Source organism: Pteropus alecto, unplaced genomic scaffold (genome assembly GCF_000325575.1).
Source record: "Pteropus alecto unplaced genomic scaffold, ASM32557v1 scaffold1197, whole genome shotgun sequence".
NCBI classification, from domain to species: domain Eukaryota; kingdom Metazoa; phylum Chordata; class Mammalia; order Chiroptera; family Pteropodidae; genus Pteropus; species Pteropus alecto.
Window position 1 is genome coordinate 173,046 of NW_006441068.1, and position 10,495 is coordinate 183,540.

General features: G+C 44.2%; 1 protein-coding gene across 4 annotated transcripts in view; it reads right to left on the reverse strand.

The window, feature by feature from the left end:
- Positions 1-2,746: 2,746 nt before the first annotated feature.
- The window catches only part of TEP1 (telomerase associated protein 1), a 32,987-nt gene continuing 25,238 nt past the window's right edge, over positions 2,747-10,495 (reverse strand). For 3 of the 4 annotated variants that reach the window (XM_006918290.3, XM_015594425.2, XM_006918291.3), the window contains 15 exons: positions 10,221-10,433; positions 9,187-9,347; positions 8,809-8,922; positions 7,772-7,879; positions 7,273-7,405; positions 7,102-7,178; positions 6,869-7,001; positions 6,590-6,726; positions 6,311-6,435; positions 5,098-5,241; positions 4,849-4,948; positions 3,795-3,900; positions 3,483-3,688; positions 3,252-3,356; positions 2,747-2,981 (listed from right to left, as the gene is read on the reverse strand). In XM_006918290.3, coding sequence (XP_006918352.1) covers positions 2,859-2,981; positions 3,252-3,356; positions 3,483-3,688; positions 3,795-3,900; positions 4,849-4,948; positions 5,098-5,241; positions 6,311-6,435; positions 6,590-6,726; positions 6,869-7,001; positions 7,102-7,178; positions 7,273-7,405; positions 7,772-7,879; positions 8,809-8,922; positions 9,187-9,347; positions 10,221-10,433 — 1,985 coding nt within the window. In that variant the 3' untranslated portion in view covers positions 2,747-2,858. Of the gene's footprint in view, positions 2,982-3,251; positions 3,357-3,482; positions 3,689-3,794; positions 3,901-4,848; positions 4,949-5,097; positions 5,242-6,310; positions 6,436-6,589; positions 6,727-6,868; positions 7,002-7,101; positions 7,179-7,272; positions 7,406-7,771; positions 7,880-8,808; positions 8,923-9,186; positions 9,348-10,220; positions 10,434-10,495 lie in introns of those variants that run through there. The other variant, XR_003048306.1, reaches the window with a different exon arrangement.

Genomic DNA, 10,495 nt, shown 5'->3' on the forward strand with positions numbered 1-10,495 from the left:
CATTGGCTTCTTCGGGCTTTTCTTCTGCAAGCACAATTTCTTTTAATATTAGTGTATCTTCATTTCTGGGACAGCAGGTATAATTTTTCTGTGTATTCCACAGCTAGCTGCAGGTTACTCAGGATCCTGGGGTTGGTTGGTTGGTTGGTTGGTTGGTTTTATATTAAAGTATAGTTGACATACATACAACGTTATGAGTTTCCGATGTACAACATAGTTATTTCAAATGTTTATATATCTTATGAAGTAATCACCATAATAAATCTAGTAACCATCTGTCACCATACAGTTATCATGATACTGTTGACTGTGTTCCCTATGTTGTACGTTACATCCCTGTGGAGTCCTGTTCTTTCACAGCAGAATAGCCTCTATGCATTGAGGAATACTAATTGAAGCTAATGCTTTTTCCCATTTAATTCAATTTTTCCACAAACTGGAATTTGTTGGTTATTACAGGAAAAGTAGAGGCAACAAAAGCTGAATTGGTCCTTTTTTTCCAATCCATCTCACCTGCCTTTTTCCCGTTTATCAACTGCAGACCAGTGTCAGCTACTGTTCTAAGTGTTTTACACATCTTAACTCATTTAATCCTCACAATATCCCCACAAAGTAGGCACCATTATTGTGCCTGTTTTGCCGATGAAAAAGAAAAGCATGAACTTTGGCAGTCTTGTTCCAAGTCCATGCTTTTAGTCACTTTTTTGCCCAGTCTCTTTAGTTCTTCCCAAGCCTTCTGTGATGAAGGACTAGTTGTTTGTTTCTTTAATTTCTGATCTGTCATGGACCAATATTTTTGTAAAATATTATAAAAATGAGTTACTAGGAAAATGAAATAAAAACCATACAAAATACAGGCCTCAATTTTTATTATTAAATTTGTCAGATATGAGATCACTTTTCAAATTCCTATAACTTTCTAAGTCCTTACTCTCAACTTCTACATTTATCTCATTGTGATCCATTCATAACTACTGGACTGGCACTCGTCCACAAACCAAACTTCAGGAGCTCTGCTCTTGATTTCAAAAACAGATGTATAAAAACATGTATAAAATTTTAGCAGATGAAAAAGGTGCCTTTGTGGATGGGTAGGAGAAGACAAGATCGTTCCAATGTCTTGACATCCAACAATCCAGTGTCTATTATGGAACTCATCCAGGTACTGGGAGACACTGAAATTCTATTTAATGATAAGAACTCAGAAGATGTTTAATGTAAAACCTAAACTGATTTTCTCTTCAACTCTCTTGGGTACATACTGTTTTTTACCTAGAGTCTTTTCTTATCTTCATTCACAGCAATTATACTATGACCTGGCTGTATTATCTCCAAGATAAGAAAGAGAAAACCCTTCAAATGGACCTGGCCGAGAAGGCTGAGTCTATTGAGCAAATTAGTCTTGCTTCATTTTCTCCATCCCCATTCTTCCAGCCTTAGCTGGGGTGTTTTTATAAAATTTTAGAGCATGAAAAACAAATATCTAGGGCTTCCTCCTGTCTCTGTCCCATACTTTCAGGGGAGCAAAAGGCAAAAGACTAAAACCAGCAACTTTTAGGATGATGCCATGCCATGATTCACTGTAGCATTTCTGGGTAGAATTGTAAATCATAAATTTCAAATTACCTTAACTGGGACTTCCAGTCACAAGGTACATGTGGAAGAGGTAGTGTGGAAGGTATATTTAGAGTCCTTGCATGAGGCACATGAAAAAAGATAGAAGCATGACCTATGATTAAGACTTTTATCAGCTGATTTCATTCCTTGTCTTTATCCTCTGGCACAGGGAGACTAGGAGGCATTGGTAGAAATAAGGTACAGTCCTGCAGGTGCTTTTTCCATGTAAAATCTGGAATTAGGGCAAAGTAAGAACAAAACTCAGTACCCATCAACTCCCCAAATCCTCAAAACAATTCTAGACCAGACTGCAGTGGTATTTCTGAGAGAACTCTACCAACCCTACCAACATCCTATAATAGCCCTGACATATCACATACACATCCTTGAATTCTTGGACACAGAAGACCCTTTTCCCTTAGAAAGAAAGGGCCCTCAGGTAACTTTCTCTCCTATAAGGTAGAATTACAGGAAAATAAGAAGGCTCAAGAACTTTTACTTAAGATCACAGACCTTAGTAAGTCTGTAGGTGAGACTGCACCACCTTTTAATCCATTTTAATCTTTGTGGACTTCAGTTTGAAAGAGAGTAAGTTTTGTGATCTCCTCCAAGAATGAAAATTACTATATTAACTTCAAGTCAAGTGGCTGCTGCTACTCTGTCAGAGATTGTGAAAGCCAGGAGACGCAGTCTGCTTTCACTGCCCTGGCTTCTCACCTCCCATTTGGGCAGTTAGTCCTGAGTAGATGGGGCTGTTGCTGTAAGAGGAACCTAGTGTCCTAGTTCTATCTCAGTTCTTTCTAAATGTCCTTACTCAGGACACTATTAACGGAATCTTCCTTCCCTTATTCTTTCTTGACCAAGTGAGAGGTCTCCAGCTCTATTCAAACTAAGTTCTGGCCAATATCACTTTCAATCTTCCTCCTAGCACAAATGGTTATCTTAGGATCCTGGGCCCAGCAAATGATACAAGATTCCTAAAGCCTAGTTTCAACGAATCAACTAAAGATCTGATTATTTTCTTGCAATTCTAGTAAAAATTAATGTTAAATCAGAAAAAAAAAATATTAAAACGTCCATTTTCTTCACTGTTGGTCCAAATGTACATAAGAAACAGGCAGGACTGCACTTGAGATTTTATGACACTTTATTTTTACAATTTTATTAAGAAAGTTGCCACTGATGTCTTCAGGCTTTGCATCTCTAGGACAAATGATATCTTTGCCCTGAGCAGTACATCTTCATTCCCAGGACAGAAAGTATACATTGCCCTGTGTGTCTCCCACTGCGAGCTGCAGGGTAGAATTCGGCCCCTGCCAAGGTTCCAGGCAGCTCACTGCCCCTTCGCACCGGAACAAGCCCAGCTGCAATGGGTACAAAAACAAGGGAGATGAGGGCCACAAGCCTAGGGCCTCCTTACTAACTCATTTTTCTCTCACATTAATGCAGTATCTATTAACGTTTTCTCTCATTTACTTAGAACAAGTGAGTAGCACATTATTGCAAGGATAGAAGAAAACAGAATTTTGATGTTTTGTACTTTCTTATCCCAAATTTGCTCTCTTGTGACAACCTTTCTGCCCTCCTTGTATGCAAAAACACACACATGCACACACATGCACACACACACTTACCAGTTGCATACTGGGTCTCTCCCACAGCTTAACATCCTTGTCCTTTGAAGCTGTCACCAGCAACTCAGGAAGCACATGGAGGGCTGTGACAGAGCCCGAGTGAATCTCAGAGAGAAAGGGGAAGCGTGTGGTGAGTTCTCAGTGGGCCCTCCTCAGTCAAGAAAGCATCAATTTGATGGGTCAGACCCAGAGCTTCTTCCCCTATATTTGTGACCCTTCCCTCAAACTCACCTTTCTACGCTGCCATGTCTTTAGAGGTAGGTTTGTTGGCCAGCTATCCACGTCACTATCTATAAATAGGTCTGTCCCTGGAGTTTGGGTTTCAGGCATTTTTACTGTTTTCTGCCAGATGTTACCTGTGGTCCATTCTCCTTCAGGGGTACATTTGGCTAGTTTCCAAAGCACTCCATCAGAGCTGGCACACAAAAGCGAGGACTCTGCCATTTCAAGGGCAGAGTCAGAGTTAGGTCTCAGGCTGCGAAAGATCCACCATCTTCCCCTAGGCCACCTCTGGACCCCCTGGGCACTCCCATCACCACTCACCAGATTCAGGTTTGGCCTGAGTTACCGATATTAGGGTCCCACTAGGATTCTCTAAGTTCAGTTCAAAGTTCAGGTACACTTCAAACTCTCCAGATTCCTTTTGTCTCTGTGAAAGGATAGATCATTTTGTTTAGCCTACTCGTATCACTTAACTCTGCCCAGACAAATCAACTATCTTCTGCTCTGGATTTTTTTTTTTTTTTTTTTTATGTAATTTAGATACAGTAAACCCCCGGGGCACAGACTGGAACCGGGCCATGGCCTGTTAGGAACTGGGCCACACAGCAGGAGGTAAGCAGCGGCAGGTGGGCGAGCGAAGCTTCATCTGTATTTGCAGCCGCTCCCCAGTGCCAGCATTACCGCCTCAGCTCCACCTCAGATCAGGCATTAGATTCTCATAGGAGCACCGGTTCCTCATGCCCAAAAGATTGGGGACCACTGCAGTAAAGTACACAGATCTTAAACATACACCTCGATGAATTTTTTCACATATAATTACATCCATGTTATCACCACCCAGATCAAGATGTAGAGCATTTCCATCACCATGGAAAGTTGCCTTCATGCCCCTCCCAAGTCAATCCCAAGGCACCACAACCCCAGAGCTAGCAACATTCTGACTTCTGTCACTATAAATTCATTTGGCTTGTTCTTGAACTTCATTTAAGTGAATTCGTGTAATATATACTCTTTTGTGTCTGGCTCCTTTCACCCAACATAATGTCTATGAGGTGTGTCTGTATTTTTCCAGATACTGCTCATACTCACAGTGGCAGGAAAAGAGACATGAAAAAAAATTGCAGTTAAGAAGACTCCTAGATTTATGGTTTCTCGTGATTTTTTTAAACGCTAGAATCCTTTGTATGAATGAGAAATCTTAGTGGGAAACCCAAACTATAATGCTCTTAAGCAGAGCAGCTCCAGTCGAAGGAAGAGAAGGGGATTTGGAACCAGCTGCCTTTCCCTTCCTCTTATCCTCCACCAGGCCTCCAAAATTTTAAAGTGATGGTTCTGAACAAATGTTTGTTTTAACACACACCCAAACATGACTTACCAAGACAGAAAGAATGTCAGGGTCCACTGGCTGCAGGACAAACACACCATACTCCTGGTGGGTAGACACTAAAATAGGATTCTCCAGGATATAGCTGTCCCTAGTTTATAAAAAATAAAGAGGCTGAGCCTACGAACACCTCTCCGTAAGACCCCAGTGTTTGTTCTAAGTTAGACCCAACCTCAGAGTAACCGCTAACCCACTCTGCCTCTTTCTCTAGCCCATGAGGAAACAGCATTTGGTTCTTACCAGATTATAGAGGGAGCATCCCCTGGCTTCATGTGCAGTACCTGCAGATCTGCATTGGCCAAGATGAGGGAGTGACCATCAGGAGCCAGGCCCACACCTGTCAGGAATCCTAAATCCTCCTGTAGAACTCGGTTCAAGTGAAGACTGTAGCTCAAAAAAGGCACATAGACAGAGAAAGATCCTACTTTAGTCCACCTCTCTCAGGCTAATCAGTTCCCCATGAATCCTCAGAAGTGAAGTATAAAACAAAATATATTATCTTCCCTACAAATTCTGTTTCTCCTGTTTTTCTTCCATCAGTATTCATCATCACCACTCCCTTACTTGCTCAAACTAGGAATCTCTAACATTCTCATCTTTTCCTATCCTTCTGACCTCCAACTGATCAATTAGCATTGTAGATTCTACTTGCAACACATGCTTAAATCTGTATCTCTCCTTCTTATCCCCACTGCCCAGGTCAGGGCCCACGTTATGTCTTCCCTGGACTACAGCAACAGCTTTATAAGTGGTCCCTACCTTTAACATCTATCTGTTGCTATCCATCTTCTATACTGCTACCGGAGTTCTCTTTCAACAATTCAGATAATTATTATGCTCAAAATTCTTAGCACTGTACCCCCTACAGCCTGGCCAATTTACCTACTCAATCTAGCAGCAACCTCCTCCCCCTGCCCCCTCCACCACCAATTCCCAACAAGAATCCCAGAAACTTGGCTATATGTAATCAGAATACACTAGAATGTACTCTCACACCTCATGACTTTTATTAATGCTACTTTCTCTTACTATACCATTGCCTTCCTTTACTGGTCCAGAAAATTCCTATTCATCCTTTAAGCTCAAACACAAATAGCAGCTCTTTTGTAATCTGTAAATTTCTCAAATTCTGCAGCCCCAGATATTATATATCTGGCGCTAATCACTCTGAATATTGTTGATAGTTTACTTATATGTACGTTCCTCTACTGTGAGCTTTCTTAATTAAAAAATAAATTTCAATCTGGTTCACACTGCCTGGCCCAGAGCTTAGCATAAAGTAGGCACTTGATGATTATCATTTAAATTGACATGACCAGAAGTAGAAAACAGTTTCCTAGGGACTTCTTTCGGACTAATAACTAGCATCCTATTGACCTAGTCAGAAGTAGAGGTGGAGTGATTTGAGTAAAACTCTCAGTGTAAGGAAACTACTGTTCCTATCACATTTCACCTGAAATTTCTGGGTGTTGACTCCTTCTGTAGTTCCACTTGCCACTCACTAACTTTTTCATCTGCACTGACAACAATCAAGGTGTTTGATGAGTTCCAGATTAGAGCACTGATGTGGCCTGGAGCCTAGGGTATACAACAAGTTCATTTCAGTATTTCTGAGAAACCAGGATTAACCCTCTTTCCTCTCCCACGCATCTATGCAACTTCCAACCTCTGCACGTACCATTAAATACATAGGGCAGAATTTACACAAAGAACTGAGGTTGCCCCAACTCACCTGTGCTGTGGCCACAGCCTTAGCTTCCTGCCATAAGGTTAGTTCCCCAGCTTGATTCCCAGATACTACCGCAGAACCATCTGGGGCCCAGGCCACAGCAGTGATGGCTGCAGGACTCCTGGGTATATTTGTGTTATCTGGAGAAGAGAGAGGTGATTCATTAGGAGCTGGACCACTACTGGGATATGAGAGGAGATATCGGGCTATCCTTGGCCTTCTTGGTCCCAATTACACACACCTCTTTCATACCTTGCTTCTCTCTCTCCATTCCTCACTCACCTGCTTCCTTAGGTACCTGCCAGAGCCGTATGGAACCATCCTCTGAGGTGGTTAGCACGAGGCCTGAGGCCTCTGAAACAGCAGCCGCACTGACTGGGCCACTGTGTCCCAGGAGGGTATGTGTTTGAAACACCTAGGAAGGATAAAGATGGGACAATAGGAGGTTGACACAGAATGTTATCCTATTCTATCTTTTCCACCTCGCCCTACCTCTGTCCTTTCAGGAAACTCACCAAGAGTGGATGCCACAACCGTGTGACCCCATCCAGTCCAACGGTCACCACCAGAAGCTCTGACCCAGGCTGGCCAGCTGATAAGACATAGAGACGGGGTGAGAAGAAAGGAAGAAGCAGAGGAGAAGGGAAGAGGCAGTGGAGAAGGCAAAGTGGCTAACATGTCATTACCTGCACAGGGCTCCAGGGCAGCTGCACAGTGGCTGATGGGTCCTGAGTGAGCAGGGATGCTGGTCAGTTCCACACTCTGATGATCCCACACTTTCAAGGTGCCATCCCGGCCCACAGATACCACGTGTTCCTCCTGTCCCAGAGCACAGGTTCAGAGAAAAGTCACACTGAGCAGGACATGAGAAGTATGACTCCTCCCACCAAAGAGGTGGGGACTGAGCATTAGGGGCTTAAAAAAATGTCAAAGAGTGAGGAGAACTCGGGACATGAGGCTGGGGCGCTCAGGGCCGCAACGCTCTCACAAGGCCATGAATCTAAGATGCTGTGTTTTACGTTCTTCCTCCCCTCACAGCAACCCTCAGCTTCAGTATCCTAATCTTGGTCTAATCCAGGCCCAATACTTCTTTGCCTTTGGGATTAGATACACAATGCATCCCGTCTCCCATAGCCCCCGTAGCCTTCCCAGAGATCCCCGGTGAACTCTCCATTGCCTTCTCACCACAGCCACCACCGCGCTCACGGCACTCTGATGACCCAGGAAATGACCAAGCTGCCGTCCTGACTCTGGGTCCCACAGCCCCAAAGAGCCATCACTGGAGCAGGAGATCTGCAGAGTCAGAGGTCAGAGGAGTGGGGTTATCAGCATGCCGCCCACATTTTTGTATGCTTATAATGTCAGGTGGAGGGAGTAAGTCTTATGAATAAGAGCATGGACTGTCCTGGGTTCAAATCCTAGTTCCACCATTCATTGCTTTGTGACCAGGGCAAGTTCACCTCTCCAAGCCTTAGGTTTCTCATCTATTCAACCAGCATAATGACAGTGCACCTATCTGATATGGTTGCCATGGGGCCAATGCATTTATATAAAGGACTTAGCACACTGCCTGGTACATAGTGAGCACTGAATAAATAGTAGCTATTATCCTTGTTATTGACATAATGTCAGTCAACAAACCCAGACAAAGGCTAAAAGTCTATATTGCCATGGAAAGATCTGGCAGGGGTATGACAGACTATGACGAGTCTATTCAACTGACACTCCTTTCTGATTTCTTTTTAAAAACACAACTCTGCATTGGAAAACCAGGCTTCACGAACCCTGAGTGCATAATCTGAGATTCATTTTTGCCTTAGGACAAATCACAGTAGTACCCTTTACCTGCAAGGACAGGGCATCCCAAACCCTTGGGGAGACAGTTTTGTGTTCTTGTTAAGAGCACAAGTTTTCTAATCAGAAAGTTTACTGGCTGATCTTCATCACTTACATGGCCTCAGAAATGTCTTTAATCTACCTAAGTTCAATATCCTTGTCTGTGAAATAGAGACAATAGTAGTATTTACTTTACAAGGCACTGTAAAGATTAAATGAAACAATATATGCAAAGAGCTTAGTCCAGTGACCTGGCACATACTAAGTACTCAATAGATGTTAGCTATTACTACTATAAATGAATGTCAGAAAAGGATGGGGTGAAGGAGTGTTGTCCTCCCACAGGAGCCCTCCTCAGCTTTGTACCACTCCTACCCTTCACTCACCAGTAGGTTGTCTTTGGTCCAGGCACAGCCAGTGACCCAGTCACGATGACAGGCAGAGAAAGAGCAAATCAGAACAGGGGCTGTGGGTATCCTCACATCCCAGCAGAGGAGACTCTGGATAGGTCCCAAAAGATGGAGCGGTTAAGACCATAGGAGGGAGGTAGGAACACTAGGGCCATTTCAGGCAAGAAGTTTCAAGGAAAGAGAGAAGCTCCGGAGGGTGGGCAGATCCAGCGTAGGTTTGGCAAAGCAAAAGCTAGAGGAAGCAACAGGAATTGGGCTATTCAGGAATCCAGGAACCAGAGGGGCTGTGGGGCCTAGGGGGCCTGGGGGCTCAGGAGGAAGCGGGCCCAGGGACTGCGTCCTTCTATGACTCACCCGGTCTCTGCCCCCAGTGGCCAGTCTGCCTCCATCAGTGCTGAAGCTACAGCAGTTTACGGGGCCCTTGTGTCCCCAGAGTTCAGTACCACAGGGAAAGTCTTCTGCCTTTTGTGGTAGTGTCAGCAACTGCCTTGGCCATAGACGTACTATGAAATCCTCTGTATTGGAAATAGGGAGAGAGGAAGATTCCCTGAAAGAGGAAGCAACACAGGCCCGGAGGCCAAAGACAAAAGCAATCGTGGGGGCTGAGGGTGACATCTGAGGGCGCAGTTCCAAGGCAGGGACTCAGTGAGTCACAGGCTATGGCGAGGCCCTGGACAAGGGTCAGTCATTGTGTGAGTAGCCAGGACAGAAGGCCAGGCTTTCCCAGCTCCGGCTCTGTGGCTGTCTCCCTCTCTAACTCCCTACCACACCTCCAGACCCTCCTTATCTCAAGTGTCCAGTATCACTTGGACCAAGCCTCCTACCTAGAGAAGACTAAGGCCACTCTGCATTTTCACCTCCACATTCCTCCTTAGGGAAACCCATCCATTTACACAGCAAAGTCCCCCACTGGGCAGAAACTCAAAAGATCACAAGGATTGGAAAGAGGTCCCAGAATCAAGGTTAAGGAACAAGAACAAACAGTCTAGACTAATCATGCAAGATAAATGCATTTAAAAGCACTTTGAAAGTTGTTAAAAATATTTGTATGTGTGAGTATTTTCATACATACATATATAAGTTGAAAAACTGTATTAGCATATTTAAAAGGAACGAGGATTCACAGTCCAGTAGTACCTGAGGCAAAAGCCAAGAGTTTCTGTCTGTATTTTCATACACACACACACACACACACACACACACACACACACACACACACACACTCATGTAACTACCTATCAAGATATGGAACATGCCTAGCACTCCTAAAAGATTAGTTAGTGCCCTTCCTTGGCACACCAAAAACACACACACACAATGTTGAAAAACTGTATTAGCATATTTAAAAGGAACAAGGATTCACAACTCTGCCCACAGTCCAGTAGTACCTGAGGCAGAAGCCAAGAGTTCCTGGGAGGTGGCCAGTCCCAGTACAGGCTTCTGGTGTCTGGACAGGAGCCACAGGGACTGAAGGGAGCTTTCCTTGAGTGCCCAGCCCTGCAGGGACCCATCTTCTGCACCACTCACCAATACCCTAGGGCTTAGCCAGGCCAGTGCAGAGACTGCCACATCTAGTGCTTGACAATGAACCCCCTGGGAACCTAGAAAATGAGAGAAAAGAGAGGAAGACACTTGGAAAGGGAGTCAGGGTGTGAGTGGGCAC